Consider the following 22,768-nt stretch of genomic DNA (forward strand, 5'->3'; position numbering starts at 1 on the left):
CAAGTCCATGATAGAGTGGAAATACCTCATGTAATATAAACACAAGACAAGGCTAGTGAGAGCTGTTACAATAACAGAGAGTGGTTCTCAAGGGTTCACCCAGAAAAGTGATAAAAGAGGTCGTGATTACCTTTACAAGTTTCCTGTATTAGTGTTACCACCCCTATAAGTCATAGCCATCAGTGATCTTGAGCGTTTTTGTTTAGTTTTGCTTTTGAAAAAAATAAATCACAAAATATTGAAACAAATATCATTGTTTGGCTTAATGCAGGTATTCTTAATAAACAGTACCACAGACTTTATTGAGCAATTGAAAATATACACAAGGAACAATAACTTTTTCTTTGTATTGTCCTTTTTTTTTTTTTTTTTTTTTTTTTTTACTTTCTTCCAATTAAATAACCCAGTTTCGATCATGAAAAGGGCACTTGTTTCTACAGGAGCTGTGTCCAACTTGCTCAGTTCTAAGTACTGTTTCCACACTTCTTCCTTGTCATTGCTGAGGTTGTATCTCCACTTACTCAGGAAGCAAATTCCACAACGTTGCAAGAACTGACCCCCTAAGTTGTTCTTTCAGATTCTATTTCTCCATAGAGTTCAGCTAACTTTTTAAACTCAGGTCCCCAGTCTCCAAGGTAGTGATAATCCTGGTCTGATTGTGTCGTTGCTGAATCCAGCGAGCTGATAGACCCAGCTTCTGATCTCTGACCCTCATAGGCATAAGTCTGAAGAGAGTCATAAGGGGGGACGCTAGGGTCTAGGTCTGCTTCTGCCAGTCTTTGCTTAATAAATTCCTGAACATCTATACTTTCCAGGGTGGACAATGTCTGGTGTCTGGGAGTGAGCTTCACTTCAGGTCTGATATCTCTCCGGTACTTGAGCTCCTCAGCAGCAGAAGGATTCCTCAAGGCTGTGATGTCAAAGGCCTCCGTGTCTTCCTCTCCGCCTCCTTCATCATCATAGGTGACCACGTTCTCCCGTACATCCTCCTCTGAAATGATCAAGGGCTCTTTTTTGCTGCGCCTCAGGGTGATAAAAATTACCACAATTGCTGAGGAAAAATGGAAAGAGGAATGAAGAATTAAGAAAACAGGAAGGAAATTCTTAGAGATTTTACATCAGCAATTTCCCATTCGTCACTAACCACATTCCAGGGTTAGGCTGACATTGCAGCACAACCCTCTCTGTGCTCTCTGAATAACACCACAAGGTACTGTAACGCCTCAAATAATGTAAACGATGATTACCCCAGGAGACACTGCGAATTGCTGATCTTCTAGAGAAAACCACAATACTCTCTGTTTGCTAGGATGTAGGTTTCTTGGCTCATATTTCAGTAAAACCATTTAGTGATTAAAGTGAGATAAACACATGATGAAAAAATAATATGAAATTTTAACTAAAAAAATGTAGAGAGCAGGTCTCCCTATAGATATTTAATCCTTCTAGGTAGACACACTAAAGGAAAGATGTTTTAAGTTTCTGGAATATTGGAAGAAGGAGTCTTAAGGTTAAACCCTTTAAATTTTGACGCTTTGTGGAAAATCAAAGCAGAAATATTTTAATGTTGATCTCTTTTGTCAATTATCCTTTAAATTATATTATCATGCATTAATAATTGCATTTTCCCATTCAGGGGCAAAATAATGTTTCATTATCTGTACACAACTTGTTTCATAGGAATTTTCTGATTTATGAATGTTCTTTATATAACTATTTAATTCTCACAGCAGAACTGTGACTTTACTCTATTTTTTACAGCAGAGTTGTGGCTTTACTCTCTTTTCAACCCATTTATGCCTGAGGTTGCAATTTTTCTGTGTGTGCAAAATCAGACTTTGGCGATGACCTTGAGCAGTAGGATATAAATAATTCCCACAAGCTTAGCATTCCAATAATGGAACACTACGCATAAATGAGGATGAGGAATCTGAGACTCAGGAAAGAGTATCTGAATAACCAAGATCAAAAGATCACACAGATGGCAAGTGGAAGAGCTTGTACCATAACATGATTTCTCACATCACAGGTAATGATATTTCTACTATAATAATATTCTACTTCAGTATTTCAGAAACATGAAATAATAAACTGAGTGGCCAATTGGACATGTGCCTTAGGATAGCTCTTGCTGAATATGGTGGATTAGTCTTTATTTCCAACAATGCTGCAAACATTAGAAAATATGATAGAAATATGTCTTGGGAACTTTGCTTTGGCCATTTATCAACATTTTCAACTGTTTCTATTTGATGAGATTAAACTGCTACTAAATAGAAATAGTTCCCTCACATCAAATTTGTTATAGCCTGTGTTATTAGGCTGACTATTATTTACTCCAGTTCTATAGACTGCACTTTTCTTGTTCAGCTGATACTCTAGGGTTTATGATAGTGATAATGATGCCCATTAATATTTTAAACATTCTATACTTCATAACAATCAGGGAGGTACATTCAATTGACATTTAAGGTTGTTATATTTAGCAAATAAAAATAAATGGCAGGATTCTCAAACGTGAATTTGAGATCAACAACAGCACACATGCACACCCACCCATCCACCCACACACACACACACACTTCTCAACCTACAGTGAGCTTACATTCCTATAAACCCATTTGAAGTTGAAAATATCTTAAACCAAAAATGCATTTGATACACATAATTTAGTAAGTATTATACCTTAGCCTAGCCTACCTTAAATGTGCTCAGAACACATTAGCCTACAGTTCGGCAAACTTATCTAACACAAAACATACTTTATAATAAAGGTATTATAAAGAATTTTAAATCAGAATTCAAAATATGGTTTCTACTGAATGCATATTGCTTTCACATCCTTGTTAAGTCAAAAAATCTTAAGTCAAACTATTGTTGGTTAGAGACCATCTGCAACACACACACACACACACACACACAACCACACATACACACACATACACATAAGGTATTGTGTCCCATATAATATTGGAGTTACACACACACAGGCAAATATTGTGCTAAGCATACATGTATATGTTCCAAATATATTATCCCATGTGACATATTTATGTTATGTATACACATATATACCTATATACAGATAAAGATATATTTCTTATTTATCTGAAATTCATATTTATCTCGGTATACTGCATTGTATCTGGCAACCTTGATTATATGTGATCCTCAACAAACAGTTGTGAAGCAAACACCAGGTTATCTAACTCTGATAAAGAACATACTTTCCCCCCAGCAACTGCCCTTTTACTGCTTACCTCTGCAAAGTAACTTGTATCTTTACTTTTATCATTATTGTTACTTTGTTCTTCTTTATAGCTTAACCTATTTTATGCATACCTCTAATCGATAAGGACTAGTTTTATCTGTTTTAAAACTAGAGAAAACTTGAGGAAGAGGAGTCGATTTTAAAGCCAGAGGTGGAAAGGATAATGAGAGAAAGGGATGGTCACTGTGCACTGGGAGGTACCCAGTTTTGCAGAGGAAAGGCAAATGGGAGACTATGAAGGAACCAAAAAGACAGGAAAAAAAAAAAAAAAAAAAAAACATCTGTAGCAAAGGTCATAGAACCATCCAGAAAAGTGTGAAATGAAAAGATATTAGCATCGGGAAGGTCATGAGAAAATTTAATGAGGGTCACTACAGCAGACATGGGAAGCACTGAATTACTGTTGTCTAAAATGAAGTGGTTACAGAAAGCTGAAAATGAAATGCTGATGCTTTGCATGCCCTGATCTACAAATATTATGCACAGAATTACGGATTTTCCCATATATGTTGACTACACTTCAAAGACATTACTTAATAGATGCCTTTATTTTGGGGTAAAAAAGGCTTCTGCTGAACATAGAAATATGCATTTAATAACTCCCTGTGTATTTTAGCATAAATCCACCTTACAGTTTTCTAATTCAAAGCCCCAAACAACATCCTCAAGTAACTCACTCCACTGTATTCAGAAGTTTAGATTTATCATGCACGATATATATCTCTGTTCAACTTTATAATTAAATGAGGAGGCTGTACTAGATCAAAAGACCTATTTATACAGACTGCCTAATTTATTATAATACAATTTCTTACCTTAGCCAATAAATCAAGTTATTTTCTTTTATATTGAATTGGTTGGTGGTTGATGTCAAGGGAATTTAGGTGCAGACACAACAGGAAATATGTAATCAATACTGCCATAGAGGTAGGCAGGTAATTTGCATCTTTCAATATTTGTGCAATTTTTCAATCTTTGCATATGTATCATATCCCCTTAATGAAATACAGGGATAAACCTGGCTTTTTAATTATCATGGCATATGGCATATAGTTTCATATTTCTCAAAAGTTAAAATAATTCAGATATATTATAATTCAAAATATAGAGACCATTTACGTTTGAACGTTGAAGGTTTACATTTACCTTTTCCCCAGAAAAGGTAGTATTTGCTACCTTCTGGATATTATTTGCTAGTATTCAGTGATTCCTAGACTTGTTACATACTTATTTAATAAAAGGATATATATATATATATATATATATATATATATATGAGATATATGTATATATAATAATCAAAATCTGGGTCACTTTTGAGTGAAAGGGGATGTTGTTTATAATTATGCCAGGACATCAGGACAAACGCAGACATAGGATCACTCTAGTTAAAGGTAAATTCAAATCAACTCAGAGAAAATGTTGTACATTGTGTTCCTGATGAACTTATTTTCATTCCTGTTGGTTCCACAGATATTTCTGGAGCAGAGGGCACCAGGTAGATATTCCATAAACAGTTCTCATGTGGACAAACAAATAATCTCTGTGAAAGTGGTAATGTGACATTGTGTTAAGTGAATTATCCTGAACAGTAATAGCCTCACTAGGAAAATAATTTTAAAATATTTTTTTAAAAATTAGCTTATGGTTACTAATAACATCAAACTCCTAATTGTACTGGAGAATATTTCTTAATGTTTGAAAAACAAATGAAATGTTTCCAAAAAAAATCCTAAGACCAAAGTATATTTTAAAAGAATGAGTACAGATAATAATTATACATATAAATAGAGTCAAATCCTTATTTAAAACCTGACAGTCAAAAGAATGTATTCAAACGACCCTGATAATCTTTTAAACCATACACGTGGGCAACTTCAATGAAGTGGACTTTCAATGTCATCTAGCTCAGGGTAGTTCAGGATCTATATTCAGCAAGATATAAGAAGTTGTATTTGATGCCATTCTAACTCATGCAGGTCTCTACATGAGTTAGTCTTTTAAATCTTACAGTGGGTCATCTGCTAAAATACAATATGAGATAACCAAAGCAATGTTACAAAAAAAAAAGATACATAACTTGTTTTTCTTTGTACAAAATAATAAATAATTTCTGTTATAATTTGAAGCCAATTTTAGTTCTATAATTTGCATTGAAACTTGAATAAGCTGTAGTATTTTTTAGATGTCTTATTCTAAAATAAATATTGTATCCTTGGTTAGTAAATTTCTTTTTCTTCTGTTCAAGTTGGGACAGAATTGTAAATGCCCTTGAGATTATCATTTTACATAATAAATTAGAAAAAATTTGTGGAGTTTTATGAATTAATTTTATCATCAAGTAATTCAAAGTTGGGGAAACATTTTTTGTATTTGTTTTCTCATAATATGTGTTTTTTCCTATATATTATGTATCATTCCAGTGCTTGGCATACTAAGTGGCTTTCAGTTTCCATAATATAAACTGTCATACAACTTGCATTTGAACACATTCCATACTGAATCTCAACATACTCCTCCCTAAGTAGCTTGCATAGCAGAATCTTTTAAACCTCAAGTATCATTTGATTCTTTGTCACACCATCATACGCTGGCACCACATTTGGTAGAATTGAGGTGGTCTGAGTCAGGGAGGTTATTTTGATTAGCTTATGGAGTGTGACTTGCCACACTTGGGAGTGGCATCTCTCTCTGAAACCTTAGATTTTTTAACCAAGGGTAGCACACAAAACCATTTGAAATTGCTCAAATGAAAATCAGGCTGATCTTTTTCTCCTCACCAATTCCATCCTCTTCTCTTAGTTCACCACACATTCACAACAACTCCATTCTGATCCTCATGTATCAGGAAATTTATATCCTATGTTGGGAAGCAATCCACGCTTCACTGATGGTGGCCTCACCTAGGTCACCTGCTTATATGTGAGCTATGGACTGAAAGGGTAGCCGGAAGGGGTCCTAGTCAGATCCCAACTCAGTGACCTATGCCAAGTGCGATCAAGGTTTACCTTGCCAACTACTCTGGCAAGAGATGGGATAAAGTTGGGAAATAAAAGTCAGGCCTCTGGGAAGGAGAGAGGACTTCAGCTACATCTACTGTCATGGCAAATTCTGATTGCATCATAAAGGCTCACTCTAAATTCTCTTCCGTCCATCATATGCAATAGACCTGAAAAAGGTAATCTCAACAGAAAGTAACCCAACTCATAATGTTCAAATCTATCATTTAAAGTTAGTCTCTTTGGTTGACAAGCACCATTCAACGTATTCATAGATGGATTCTGGCCATGTTGTAAAATGTTGAACCATATATAATCTTTAATAAACAAGAATAAGCATTTCAAAATTCTACAGAATGACTCTAAGGTCCTTTCAACTGAAATGTCATTCTCACAGGTTTAGAAATAGAAACAAAGACTGAATGTGTGGCCTGAGATCACACAGTTACTGGCAAAACTAGACCTGGGTTTGTACAATCACAGTCATTTTCACAAACAAGAAGTTGAGAGGGAAAACATATTTAATATTAAAATCTTAACTTTACAATTTGTTTAGGTGTGAGGGTTGACAGTTAATTTAGAATTAGAATTTCAATAACAGAATTAGAAGTTCAAAAAGAAAGTTTTGCTACCTTTGGTTTTGCCAATATTTATGTTGAAAATCATAATCTCACAAATTAACTTCAACATTATTTTAAAATTATGATGACTATATCCTGTATCCCTTGGCTACATACTTTCTGAATAACCATAAAAACTAATCAATGTCATGAAAAGTATACATTGCATTATAATATATAATTGTAGTTATAATATATATTTTCACTAATTTTATTAGTTGAAACTCAAATATGCTTTTACAGCATCTTTTCACCAATTCCATCTTCTTCTCTTAGTCCACCACATGCTCACACCAAATCTACTTTGATCCCCATTTATTTGGAAATTTATATCCAAGATTAGGGAGCAATCAATGCCTCACTTATGATGGCCTCACTTAGGTCACCTGCTTATACCTGAGGTATGGACTGAAAGGGGAGCTGGCAGAGGTCCCAGTCAGATCACAGCTCAAATATGCTTTTAGAGCATATTTGAGTTTCAACTAATAAAAATGAAAAAGTAAACATATCATAGAGTAACTTTATTAGTCTGGAGGGATATCATAAAATTTACAAATGTCCTATTATTTACCCCAAAAGAGAAAACATTTTCATAAAAACCAATTAAAATGAAGTATCGTTCCATGAAAACATAAAATATTCTTTCAAACAATGCACCTCAAAATGTACCTAGACATTTAACACGTTAATTACATTTTTGATATTCATCTTAGTAAATGAAAATAGTTTTATGATGATAAATGAGCTCAAAATTTGAAGATAACATACCTCACCTAAGTGATCTACTTTTAAGAGTAAGAACGCTGGAAGAACTCTCATTAAAATCCCTGCGTTCTATTCTCTGTGACTTCAGTTAGGATTCTAGAGAGATCCAGGTTAATTGCTATTGTGTAGCCTTGTTTTCTCTTTCTGGAGTGTTTGTGCTCTTTCTCTTTTTCTTTTCAAATACACACACACAAAAGAAGTATGTTAATAACCAAAGAAAATAGCAGTTCTGACGAATAAATATATAAAGTTTCTTTCTTTTTCTTCTTCTTCTTTTTTTTTTTTTTTTTTCGAGATGGATTCTGGCTCTGTTGCCCAGGCTGGAGTGCAGTGGCACGATCTCAGCTCACTGCAAGCTCTGCCTTCTCGGTTCACCCCATTCTCCTGCCTCAGCTTCCCAAGTAGATGGGACTACAGGTGCCCACCACTACGTCCAGCTAATTTTTTGTATTTTTAGTAGAGACACGGTTTCACCATGTTGGCCAGGATGGTCTCGATCTCCTGACCTAATTATCCGCCTACCTCGGCCTCCCAGAGTGCTGGGCTTACAGGCGTGAGCCACCGTGCCTGTCCATATAAAGTTTCTAAAGGCTCTCTTCCTGACTTTCCTCTCCACTACACATTTACTGTATATATTTATTTGTTTTTATTTATTTACTTATTTTTGAGACAGAGTCTCACTCTGTCATCTGGGCTGAAGTGCAGTGGTGTGATCATGGCTCACTGCAGCCGCCAACTCCCGGGCTCAAGGGATCCACTCATCCCAGCCTCCCAAGTAGCTAGAACTACAGGTGTGTGCCACCATTACGAGCTAGAAATGACTTGATTGCAGTGAAATAGTTCTTGCTCTGGTGCACCAAACTTCCATGCTTCATGTTGCTAAGTGCAATTGAGCATTTTGCTGCTCAATTTATTGAACTTGTAAGCATCTTTTGACTTTGTTGACAAGATCTACTACACAGCATAATGCTCATTGATACCCTCTTTTCCCTTGATGTTTGTGACATTATATTTTCTTCCTACTCTCGCTTCTTCACTGTCCTCTGCTATCTCATCCTTCTTATTTAGCGATCACATTGTAGTTTCTCACTGCTCAACCCCAGTCCATTGTCTCTCTACATATATTCTCTTGCTGGGCAACTTCAATGAAGTGGACTTTCAATGTCATCTAGCTCAGGGTAGTTCAGGATCTATATTCAGCAAGATATAAGAAGTTGTATTTGATGCCATTCTAACTCATGCAGGTCTCTACATTGTCAAAGATCATTTTCCTGAGTCCATCGAAAGTACCTAGATAGTATTCACTTTTCCTCAGGTCTTTGGTAAGTATGCTACTCCGATACATGCTATGTCGAAGGGAGACAAGGGCAGAGTTTTCCTAATTGGTTTGCCTACATGCCCTCTTGTCATCAGGAGTTCTATTCTCCATGTCATTCACAGTCATCTTTTGCAAATTGAAGATTTTACAATGGGACTCTCTGGCTTTAAACCTTTCTTTACACTCCTAAAACAAAACTTACTGGCTTTGCCATGCCAAACAAATCTCTGGATGCTCTCACCCTTTCCTGCAAATCCCTTCTCCTTTCCAGGTTCATTACGCTTTAATCTCCCCTCCATCTACACAAGCGATTTGTCTTCGACCCCAGGAACAAAACAAGGAACATATTTTTTGCAAGAATACCTCTTTCTCAGAAAAACAGTCAATTATCTTTTCATGTATGCCAGTACCATAAAAGGAATAAAAAGCAGGCTGCTAAGAGAAAGAAAAAAGGGTTTGGACAGAGGTTCCCACTTTATGAAGCAGAAAGATTCCTTATATCCATCTTTCTTTTTATTACAATACAGATTTGCTATCTTGTTTCAAAGAGCAATCTAAAGAGTTTATAGTTATGCGAGCTCCTCATGCAGCTGTGAAAAGATTTAGAATATTACAACAGATAATGAAAAATTAGAGAAAGTGTTTTATTTTCAATGAACTGTAATGAAAAATTCAAATAAAAAAGTATAATTATTATTATTAATATTATTTTAGACGGAGTCTTGCTTTGTTGCCCAGGCTGGAGTGTAGTGGCGTGATCTTGGCTCACTGCCAGCTCTGCCTCCTGGGTTCATGCCATTCTCCTGCCTCAGCCTCCCGACTAGCTGGGACTACAGGCACCCGCCACCATGCCTGGCTAATTTGTTTGTATTTTCAGTAGAGACGGGGTTTCACTATGTTAGCCACGATAGTCTCAATCTCCTGACCTCGTGATCCGCCCGCCTCGACCTCCCAAAGTGCTGGGATTACAGGCGTGAGCCACTGTGCCCGGCCAAAATTACTGTTTTTAAGGGAATATAATTAAATTTAATAAAATTTAATAGCCCCCTAAGACCAAAAAATATTCAGTACGTTAACAACTAACATTAATGATTAACTAATTATTGTGAACTAGTAGAAGTTTCTACAAGATATCTATTTTTTATTTGGTTTTCAGATTCATTTTGCTTTCTGATTTATTCATTTATATATTTAAGGTGTGCAACATGATGATGTTTTCCCAATAATAGTTTTCACTATTATTACATAATGAAATGCTTAGTGTAGTCAAGCAAATCAATGTATCTGTCATCTCACATAGTTACACTCCTTTTTCACGTAGAGGGGAGAAAGCACCTAAAGTTCACTGTCTTTTCAAATTTCCAGTACAACACAATATTGTTATTAACTAAAGTCCTTTTGTTGTATATTTGATCTCTACATTTACTCACCCTACGGTCATATGACCCTCACCCTCATCCTGAATGAATGGGTGACCTCCTCTGATCTCAGAAGCTAAGCGGGATGGGGTCCTGGTCGGATTCATTTAGAATGATGCCACTTAGGTTCTTGCAAAAAAATGTGAAAAGCTCTTTCAAGATGGGATTCTGAATATTTAAATATTAATTCTTTCTAAAACATACACTTTCAAAAGCTATTTCTTTCCGATTTTACCCTTCTTCTGTTATTTCAGTTCTTTCAACACATTTGAATCTAACTATTTTGAGATTAATGATAGTATAGAGAAAATTAATTCATAGGAAATTGGAGCAGCTGTTTCCTTACCCACATTATGTATGCCTAATCCTTAAGTTTTGTCAAAATGATTTCCTCTCATTCAGAATTGCCATCATACAAACTTAGGGTTTAGAATGACTTACCCAGGAGAATGAGAACACAGAGAAGAATAGCGATTAAGGCTCCTGTACTCAAACCAGCCGAGGACAGAAACGCTTCCGCATGGCAGGTCCGCACGCGCCCATCTCTCTCGCATGCACAAACCCTGATGGTGAGGGTGCTGCTGCTGCTGAGAGAGGGGATTCCACCATCAGAGATCATAATGGGCAGATAATACACATCCTGAACAGTTCGACTAAATCTCCTCCGCCTTGTCAGAATGCTGGCTGTGTTATCTATGACAGACATAAGCAAAACAAAATATTCTTAGTCAAGCCGCCATTCAAGATTCACATTTCCTTTAATGGATAAAATGGGGATGTGTATCTTTCTTATTTCAGTTCATGAAATGGACAAGGGAATATAAAGGGGCAATTATTAAAGAGAGGCTAATATTGGTTCTCCAGTTGAGAAACCTATTTAGAAAAATTAATACAGCCACACTAAAGATGAAGGAAAATAGTGGGAAGACAAAGGAGGAGGAAGAAATGAACATTTTGGACATGGACCTAATAGCTACAAGATTTAAAGGTATGCAGAGGGCCTGAAGTCATACACTTAGGGTCCTACACTTTGAAGTGAGCCAACGAGACTTTCCCCAAACCTAGAGGCTCTGAATATATGTGATAGGACCACAAATCTGTATTTTTAGCAAACTATTGAGGTGAAGTTGATGCATAAAATAGGTATAAGAACTACTGGTTTAGATAATATTTCTATGGAGACAGTAGATCAAGCAATACATTTTTTTAGGCTTAGCTGTGATTTGAAGCACTATTGTTTGACCATGGGGAAGTGAATGATGAATAAAATAGCTAATCATCTTTTTTTAAATGTGTTTATTAAATGCAATGTACTATAATAAATGCCTGCATGATATATTGTGTTCAATCTATAACCTTATGAGGGACAGGGTGCTACATTCTTTAATTTATAGCTGAAAAAAATTTTATTATAAATACTAATTTAAAAGTAAATAACCCTAGTCCCAGAGTGTTAGTTGCCCAAAATCACAAAGCTAGTAAATGATAAGGATAAAACCTCTATTCTAGAACCCTGCTCAACACCACAATGTCACTTTGCCTCATCTCCAATTCACTGCCAAATGGTCTTGATGTCTTCAGTGCATATAGTATATGTTTCATTGTACTGTTATTCCTCATCCTTGAATGCATAGCTGAAAACCCACATGGTTCACACTTGGATGTACTGTTCAGATCCCTTCATAAAATTACCTGTTGCCCTAGCTATAGATTGCCACCTGCCCCCAGGTCACATTCTTCTGGAATAGCATATAATTAATGACTCACTGCTGAAAGGTTACAAATGTTGGCCTGTCCCCCTTCCTATACTACTGACAATACTGATGGACAACTTTAGCTCCAGAGCTTTTCCAGGGGGTCAGCCATTAAGAGACATTAAGAGTGAATGGCAGCTCCATTTGTCACTCCACCCAGTCCTTCTTCCTTCTCCTGTGATCTACAGATGTTGATCCCAATGGCACACTCCACTACACCCGCACTCCAAATGCCAGTTCAACTCCAGGGAACTCAACATGCAGCTACATCTATGAGTTAATTATTTTGCACTAAAATGTAAGTGGATCATTAGACAATTACAATGAGGGCTTCTTTTTCTCTTATCAATGTCTTTTATTCTGAAAATTGAAATTGTATTTTATATAGCTATGCTTATAATATTCACAGTGCAATATTCTAAAATGATATTATTTATTGTACATTGCTAAATTAATATAATGAGAAAGCTAACTAATTTTTCAAATATTCGATGTACTACACATAATAAAACATAATAAAATAGGCCGGGCGCGGTGGCTCAAGCCTGTAATCCCAGCACTTTGGGAGGCCGAGACGGGCGGATCACGAGTTCAGGAGATCGAGACCATCCTGGCTAACACGGTGAAACCCCGTCTCTACTAAAATACAAAAAAAATTAGCCGGGCGAGGTGGCGGGCGCCTGTACTCCCAGCTACTCGGGAGGCTGAGGCAGGAGAATGGCGTGAACCCGGGAGGCGGGGCTTGCAGTGAGCTGAGATCCGGCCATTGCACTCCAGCCTGGGCAACAGAGCTAGACTCCATCTCAAAAAAAAAAAAAAAAAAAACCATAATAAAATATGCATATACATACATATATGATTGAGTTACTAAAAATCAGAAATAAATAATCCAATGAGAAATTGAAGATTTTTCTTACCTAGAGAAAGAGGAATTTTTAAAAACGACATCAGCTGTCTATTCTTAAACATGTTATAGGATAGAGGAAGAAGAAGTGGAGAAATGATACCATGTGTATTATATAATAATTTATCAGTCACATTTACTCTCCCAGAAAACCCGACCTTTGTGGAAGCAGATCTATCAGCTGTAGGATGATGCGTCATAATTAACAGAAGTCTTTAGTCTATGGGAAATGTGTGAGATAAGTATTCACAGGCACGAACATGTCTGACAATCTCACAGCTGCTCCTCTGAAGAGGAGATGTGAGACACTGGTCTCTGAATCTCAGGAAACACGAATAATAACATGTGAAATGACATAACATGTGGTGTAGATGGTGGCTGTTTCATGACTAAGGCCTAGCATACATCTCATATTAATAATCTTGAAGCATGCTATTTTCAGGAAAACCATTGGAAATGCAATCAGAAACAAGACAAATGCCAGAATAGGCTTCTAGTGCATTATAAGTCCTGAAATAGAAATCTCTAAGATGTAAAGACATAAAAATGTTCATTCTCTTTTTTTCCAATTAAAGTTTTGACTTTGGAAAAGAAACGATGATTCAGGAGGCAAAGAGCTTCCCAGCTAGAAAAGCTTGGCACAGCAGAATAATGAGCTCTTGACAAGGGATATTCTATACCTCACCAGAATGGCAAAAAATATACCTGGCAGAAGGCTCACTGACCTTGAAAAATAAAATTTTGAACACTGAGGAAGAATATGAAAGGAAGAAGAAATATATATATATAAAATATAGAAATATATATTATATAGAAATATATATTATATAGAAATATATATTATATAGAAATATATATTATATACAAATATATTATATAGAAATATATATTATATACAAATATATATTATATAGAAATATATATTATATACAAATATATATTATATAGAAATATATATTATATACAAATATATAGAAATATATATTATATACAAATATATAATATAGAAATATATACATACTATATACACACACAACACACCATATACACAAATACACACATGTACATATATATGTGTATATATTAGACACAACAAAATATATCTTGCTGAAACTGCAAAATTAGGCAACAAGACATAACAAATCTCTAACACGATATACAATGGTTAAAAAATGAATAAGGGCTGGGTGCGGTAGATCACGCCTGTAATTCCAGCACTTTGGGAGGCCAAGGTGGGTGGATCACCTGAGGTCAGGAGTTCAACACCAGCCTGGCCAACATGGTGAAACCCCACCTCTACTAAAAAATACAAAAATTAGCCGGGCATGGTGGCAGGAGCCTATAATCTCAACTACTCGGGAGGCTGAGGTAGGAGAATTGCTGGAACCCGGGAGGCAGAGGTTGCAGAGAGCCGAGATCACGCCATTCTATTCCAGCCCAGTCTGTCAACAGTGAGACTCTGTCTCTAAATAGATAAATAAATATAGAAAGGCTCGAATGGCACCCAAATAAATAAGAAAAATTAATATAGGCTGAATAACGAGAAAACATAGCAGGATAGAACATCCGTGGATTTCTCAGTGCTAACTGTCAATGTCAGTCTCTAATAATGTGCACCATAGCTGGGTTCTTAATTCTAACTCTCTATAGCTAGGATGAAGACAGCAGATTATAGAACATTTGGAAGCCAAGCTAGTAAAGCTAATGTATTAGATTAATATTCGAGGAGATTTTGTATAGCTAGAACAAAGAAATTTAACAATGAGACATGAAATAAAGATGCATATTAGAGGGTAGACTTTGGAAAGTACCACATAGGGAGGATCTTGAATAGCAGCTTTATTTTAAAATACAGATAGATGATTGACAGGTAAATAGGTACATAGGTAAATGATAGATTAGATAGATAAATATAGACATATAGCAATAAGTCTATACAGCTGTCAAACAAGTTAAACAATCTGAAAGCATTCAATAAAGATAAGAAATTTCTGCTTCTTTTTATTGAAAGGACTGCTGCACTGGAGTACTGGGCATAGTTTTGGGTTCACTACATTAAAAGTGAAATTTTAAACCAATAATATGTGTTTAGAAGGCTTTGGGACATTAAAAATATAGTTTGGAAAATATTTCACATGAAGAATTAACAGAATGTAATATCTTTTTCATTATAACCAATATGTTCTTAATATTTCCATAAAACCCTTAATTTAATGCAGAAATAGTTTTGCATATATTTTATATTTAAAAATAGATGGCAATGCATTATTTATTTTGTTATATGATCCCATTTCTTGTTCAAAAAGGATATGGACACAAATAGGAGGTAGCAGCGAGGCTGTCACACACATACGTAATATCAGACTCAGGCCTACAGTCTAATAATACCCTGTGATTACTGTGAAATAATTGAAATTTCATTCTTTTGAAAAGCAATCATAATAATATAAATAATTGCTTCATCTTTCTAGCAATAAAATATTCCAAAGATGTTTATAATTGATAGTAATTTTGTGGGGCTTTTTCACAAAAGTATTTTATCATAAAATATATTGTTAAGTAGTTATGCATTCAATTTCTGTATTTCTACAGGTTGCAGAATATGGTAGTAGAATACAAGTCACATACTTCTGTAGATCAGATGTCGTTTTCTTTTCTTTTCCTTTGTTTTGTTTTGTTTTTTTTTTTTTGAAATGGACTCTCATGCTCTGTCCCCCAGGCTGGAATGCAGTGACACAATCTCGACTCACTGCAAGCTCTGCCTCCCGGGTTCACGCCATTCTCCTCAGCCTCCCGAGTAGCTGGGACTACAGGCGCCCACCACCACGACCAGCTAATTTTTGTATTTTCAATAGAGATGGGGTTTCACCGTGTTAGCCAGGATGGTCTCGATCTCCTGACCTCATTATCTGCCCGCCTCAGCCTCCCAAAGTGCTACGATTACAGGCGTGAGCCACCACAGCCAGCCTAGATGTCGTTTTCTTTAGCTACTATTAGGTGTCTTATTTTTTTTGTTCAATAGTTTGAAAGACCTTGCAGGATAGACTTTAATTTATGTGCCACTGTAGTAAACTATGATCCAGTTTAAATTAAAATAAGGCATGCTTTTAAAATAGGTTTTGGAGCAAAAATAAATCCTATTTTTTCAGTCGAAAATTACCTTATAGCTTAGAAAATATTAAAAAGTATGTGCTTTTGGGAACTGAAATTATTAGACACCTGTATACTCTCAGTTATATCAGCACATTCCTTTTTTGATAATGCAGGCAAAGATACATTTTATTGCAAGCATAGCCCGCCCGATCATTAAAGTAATATTTCCAAATCTATCAGAACAGCAGAAACATTTGAAATTCTCAGATGTGGATCTCTAATTAGACCAAAAAAATTTTAATGTGTATGAAGAGAAAGCTGGGAAATACAGCCCAACTTCCACCAGACAAATAAATAGGCATGGTTTCATATTGTTTCTGATTGTTTTTCAGTCTTGCAGCAGAAATAGAATCTATTCATAATTTAACCATTATCAGAGTGCAGGCATCAAACAATGGTGTTTTGCATTCCCACAAAGCACCATTTCCATAATCGGTACTTGATGAATGATTTGAACTACACTCAGCAGGAACTTGTCTTCTGTTACAGTTTTATTATATTGACATGTAGAAAGAAATTGAAAGCAAAATGAACTAATTTATCTTGTAATACTTCAGCAGCATGATCTCTTTATGCTCTCTAACGAAAGTTTATTTCTTCATATTCCCTGACTTCCGCTTCTTTGAATCCTACAGTGGCTTAATCTCCATTTTCGGACTCTGGATTCTGCTTGTTCATCTAAGTTTGCAAACATTCTTGTGGTCTCACTTGTCTTTCTGCCAAACTACAAATGCATGATCCAATATGTCGTTATGTTCTGATTTGCACCCTGGTTGACCATCTGCCACATTCCTCACTACAAGATCATCTTAAAATCCTGGATAAATACAATGTCCATTGTCTATTTCTGCTTTGGAGTCACAAAAAATGCTGATACAAATTATAACCATCTTAACTGATTCCACCCAGTACATTAAAATAAATGTATTTATTTTACAATCTCCAAGGAAATTATTAATCAATCTGTTAGCGTTTGTCCTTTTTTTTTTTTTTTTTTTTTTTTGAGACTGGGTCTCTCTTTGTCACCCAGGCTGGAGTGCAGTGGTGCAATCTTGCCTCACTGCAACCTCCACCTCCCGGGTTCAAGTGCTTTTCCTGCCTCAGCCTCCAAAGTAGCTGGGACTAGGGGCACCCGCCACCACACCTGGCTAATTTTTTGTATTTTTAGTAGAGACAGGGTTTCACCATATTGGCCAGGTTGGTCTCAAACTCGTGACCTTGTGATCTGCCCCCGGCGGCCTCCCAGAGTGCTGGGATTACAGGCGTGAGCCACCGCGCCTGGCCAATATTCGTTCTTTCTTCAGATGCTACACAGTAGCTCTTCTAAACTTCTTTTGTCCTTTTTCTTCTGAGCTGTTTTTCCACTCTCCACGCGAAAACAGCTCTTTCTGCAAAGAAGCTGCCATCTATTACCAAGATTTTAAAAACATATTTTAAATTGTTCAATCTTTCTTTGCCATTACATCTGTATATTCAAGACTGTATTTTGGACTTTACAAAATAAGCACAAATACACATAAAACAACTATGTGATTCTTGAAGAATATCAGGAAATCTGCTTATGAATGATACAAATTTGTCTAAGTGTTAATTTAGAAAGGAGGGAAATAAAGAAGAAAAAAGGAGCTTTTAAAATAAAGTCCAAGCCAAAATGCAAAATAATTCATTAAAACATAACAATAATATAAAAACTGCAGAAGGAGAGATAAGAACAGTTGTTTTAAAAATAAAATAGGAGTATGAACTCCAAGAGAAAACTTCTACCCGTTATTTATCACAAACCTTTAATAAACAGTATTTTTTTTTAGTAGAGAATGAATTAATTAAAGCAGAAAATACTATGTTTGGAGTCACTAGATTTATAAACACTAAAAAAAATTGTAAGCATAAATCCTTAGTTTTTTTTTTTTTTGAGACAGTCTCGCTCTGTCGCCCAGGCTGGAGTGCAGTGGCCGGATCTTGGCTCACTGCAAGCTCTGCTTCCCGGGTTTACGCCATTCTCCTGCCTCAGCCTCCCCAGTAGCTGGGACTACAGGTGCCCACCACCACGCCCGGCTAGTGTTTTTGTATTTTTTAGTAGAGACGGGGTTTCACCGGGTTAGCCAGGATGGTCTCGATCTCTTAACCTCGTGATCCACCCGTCTCGGCCTCCCAAAGTGCTGGGATTACAGGCTTGAGCCACTGCGCCCGGCCCTTAGATAGTTTTAACAAGTGAATGTATCATTCTATTTTTAAAATAGTTTTTTTCAACTGCATTAATGTACAGGGTGGAGCAGATGACTCCTGTAGCACCATGTGGTTCTTAGCAAGGAAAGAATTAAAGCAGACGAATAGAACCTACATTTTCACAGAAGGAAAGCAAGGGACATGAAACGATAAAATTAGTTTTATATGTATACACACACATACATATACACACATATATATACATATATATGTATTATTATTATTATTTTTTGGAGATAGAGTCTTGCTCTGTCACCAGGCTGGAGTGCTGGAGTACAGTGGTGCGATCTTGGCTCACTGCAACCTTCACCTCCCGGGTTCAAGTGATTCTCCTGCCTCAGCCTCCCAAGTAGCTGGGACTACAAGCGCACGCCACTATGCCCAGCTAATTTTTGTAGTTTTAGTAGAGACAGGGTTTCACCATGTTGGCTAGGATGGTATCAATCTCTTGACCTTGTGATCCACCCACCTCAGCCTCCCAAAGTGCTGGGATTATAGGCAAGAGCCACCACACTCAGTCAAAATTAGCAATATTTTTGTTTTGTTTTTCTACTTCTATTTTTTTGCTTCATGAATTTGAGTCAGTTTTCTTTCATTGTGAGTGGGAGTAAAAAGGTGAGAGGTGGCATGGGCTAGCAAATCCATAAGGGGAAAAATAATTTCATATATACATATGTAAAACAACAATCAATGTTTATATGTTTTACATATATATATATATATATATATATATATATATAAATCAATACAGTTCAAAATAACCAGAGAGAAAACAAAAGCATATCTTTGTACCTAAAGCAAAAGAGCCACTAAAATGGATCACTACAGTTCATCCACAATCTTTTACATTTTAGGGTCAAGATTGTATACATGCTCTTTAACTTCTCACTTGCCAAGTTAGAGTGTCTGCATTCAGCTAAAGGATGGTGTAATTCTCTCAAGGTGCATCTGGATAATGTTAGTATTTGACTGGTAGGAGAAAGGAGAGCCACTGTAGAATAAAAGCCATGTGTTCCAACCTTGTCCCTGACCTTAGATAACTGACTCAGCAGGACACAGTTGCAGTCACATCCATTAGAGGATATATGAGGCTTGATTTGCAATTTAGGGCAGATTATATGTGCCTTATTTTGTTTAGGAATGTGAGGAATCACTAAATGGTCTCTTGAAACCCTGTGGATAAAAACAAAATTTTAAATGGTCATACTCTGTAGAGAAATTAAGCATATTACAACACCAGCTGTGAGTTCTTGTTTGAAGGACAAAAATAAACTACGAGAATATTGACTGCTACAAATCTGGCAATACCAAAGAAATACAAGACAAACATTTAAAATTTCCCATGATTTCCAATGTGTATCAAACTACATACCTGCATTTCCCTACCAATGGAGTGTGAAATTTGAAAGGACTCCAAAAGACACTTTTCTAACATTACATAGTCAACATTGAACTTATTGTAACTTCTATGCAACATAAGCTTAAAGTTGTATCTTCTTTCACCAACCCCAAACAGCCACAAGAAAAACAAGCTTTCCTGTTTCCTTTTAAGTATTTTGTTAAAAGTTATAAAGCAACATATAAATGCTATGATCATTTTTAGAAGAACGAATGCTGCAAAAATAATAAAAAGTAATAAATCCAAGGAAAACACTAAATCTTCAGAATGCCACCAACAAAGTAAAAATGACACTCTAATAATTATTTTGTTTCATATGATTAAAAAAATTAATGTCCAGTGCATTTTTTCTCATTTTAGAAACAATGTGTTGTTTTGACTCATTTATTTTTAAAGAATTCAAGAATCTATGAGAATGGAAAACACATACCAAAAAAAAGAACATAATAAAAACCAATGTGAGTTGCAGATATTCCTGATAGCAAATGATCAAAAAATAATAAGCATTTTCAAATGTAAAAGACAAACTAAATGTGATTTAGAACCCTGTAAACAGAGATAGAAATGCACACATAATTACTAATGATCTTTTGTCCTAATCTGTAGGATTTACAAATGTACCTTACAGTTAGAATTAAGCCTAAGAATTAGGTTGGCAAATCTCTTCACATCAAATAAAGCACAGTCTCTCAAGAAACAGCACGAAGATCATGAAACAGAACGTATTTATCTTTGTAGACTAAGGATGATTTCACACTGGGGGGTTAGTTACACTTGCATATTACAAATGAATGAACATGGTTATTGTATTCCTGGAAGCCTGGCTCAAGTCTATATTCACAAATTTAGTGATAATATGGCCAGAGTTTATTCGCTATAGATGTGAAGTTAAGCAGTTAAAATTATACAATGAAATTACTTGATATTACGATTAAAAGTTGACATCACAATGTAAAGAGAAGGTGATAGTAAGAAAACAACTACATTTTAATCAGAAAACATTTCATACTTTTTTGTTGTTTTAGAAAATACAACTTTAAATGCTCTAACTTAAAAATTATCTTTGAACTCTGGTTTTAAAATTTTAAATATACTTGTGTTATTACCAACATATTAATTAACGATAAAAATAAGGTCAATATAAAGCAAAATTATGTATTTTATAATATATATTATAAAAGAAAAACCCTTCACTTGATTATTCTCTGAATCAATGTTTAATAGTTTAATAAATTGGGAGAAATAATTTTCCAGATAAATACGGAAGATTTATTGGCACAATTTTTTCTAGCCACCACAATTTGGTACCAAAGCAACTAAAGAATGAATGCCAGAGTATCTTATACTGGAGTACAGAATAAAGCTCAGTGCTTAGTCATTAGTATGTTCTCATGAGTCAATTAAAATGCCACTGAGTCTCTGCTTTGCTACATTTCCCTCTCTAGATTTTTCCAACCAAGAAATTGATGCTGCATTCCATCATCTCTATGTTGTTTTAATCCACCACTTACTGAAAAGTAATCTCTGATTCACCTCCCTGGTGGAACAAACTCTATCCCTAAAGTCAAACCATGTTCCACCACTTTTAACAATACAGTTTGTAGTGATCTCTCTAAAGTAGCTCACATTTCACCTCCATCCATTGCAAATTACATTTCATGTCATCCTCATTTCCCCAACTAGACAGCAAGCCTCTTGAAAGCAGGTCCTGTGTCTTTGAATTCCTTGAATCAGGCAGTTTAAAAAACCGCTGTATTCCCAGCAGACAGTACATAACACTGGAAAAATTAACTAGCAGAAGAAAAACAATGTTAAGAACTGTCTACAGAATTTCTCTTAAGAGGAAAGGCATTCTTTCCAAGGAACATAAGGAAGAGGTGATGAATAATAATTTGATGTGAGGCTAGAAGTGGTACATGCCAGACATACAGCTTAAAATGTCAGCCCAAGGGAATCGGGGTGTGTGTGTGTGTGTGTGTGTGTGTGTATGTGTGTGTGTGTGCACGCACGCACGTGTATGTGTGTGTAAAGTGTTTGTCTTCATTTTGAATTAGGTCCAATAAGTGAATATATTCATATTGACAATATGCAAAGTGCATTTAATAGACATTTCATAAGAAATACTATATTTTCTATCAATTTATCATTGCTTTTATATGTGATTATATTCAACACTTCATTGTTTCTGGTAAATGTTTAATCATATTAGTTTAGATTACACAAAAGTTTATTTTACACTTCACCTTTGAAAAATATTTGTTCTTATTTCATCTTATTTTCATTTGGCTGTAATAGCTCCAACAGTTACATAGTCAATATTGAAAAATCCCTTATTGTAACTTTTTGCCAAATGAATTTTATTATAAATAATACAGTTGTTGTTTTCTGTAACATTCAGTATTTTGAAATATCACTGCTTAATTGTCACATGAGTGCTATCTTAGATAGAAAAGGATTCTTTTATTGTAGTTCTTTCTTTCCAATATCACTAAAAGTAGATCAATTGGCTGTTCACTTCTAATTTTACAAATGAGTATTTTGACACTATCTAGTACCTTTACAATTTAAATTCACTGTGTGGAAATTTGTAACATTATTTCATCATCTGTCAAGTTAGAAGATTTTCACTCTTAAATCTATATGTTTCTTCACTCAGGATAATTTCTTTAGTTATTCCATTATTGTTTTTCTATCCATTTATTTATGTTTTAGTTACCTTCTATGTGCCCATTATGACTCATTGCATTTCACGTGTGGTTTCAAATTCTTTATAGTTTCATCTCTATTTACGCCGATAAAATAATAATTGCTTATATATCTCCATTTTACAAAAGAAAAAACAGAGATACCCTGAACATAATGTCGTGGCCATAGTTTCACCTATAATTAGTAGAGAAGCCAGGTTTCAAACAGTAGCAAACTGTTTCTAGAGTCTCACTCT

At 35.4% G+C, this 22,768-nt stretch overlaps 1 protein-coding gene across 21 annotated transcripts in view; it reads right to left on the reverse strand.

Moving 5' to 3' along the window:
- Positions 1-256: 256 nt before the first annotated feature.
- CDH18 (cadherin 18) overlaps positions 257-22,768 on the reverse strand; it is a 1,124,701-nt gene continuing 1,102,189 nt past the window's right edge. For 13 of the 21 annotated variants that reach the window (XM_078004402.1, XM_015139758.3, XM_015139759.3 and 10 more), the window contains 2 exons: positions 10,833-11,084; positions 257-1,051 (listed from right to left, as the gene is read on the reverse strand). In XM_078004402.1, the coding sequence (XP_077860528.1) occupies positions 561-1,051; positions 10,833-11,084 (743 nt within the window). In that variant the 3' untranslated portion in view covers positions 257-560. The remainder of the gene's footprint in view (positions 1,052-10,832; positions 11,085-22,768) is intronic. The other 8 variants (XM_028849355.2, XM_015139762.3, XM_078004397.1 and 5 more) reach the window with 2 other exon arrangements.

This window comes from Macaca mulatta, chromosome 6 (assembly GCF_049350105.2).
Source record: "Macaca mulatta isolate MMU2019108-1 chromosome 6, T2T-MMU8v2.0, whole genome shotgun sequence".
Taxonomy (NCBI): Eukaryota; Metazoa; Chordata; class Mammalia; order Primates; family Cercopithecidae; genus Macaca; species Macaca mulatta.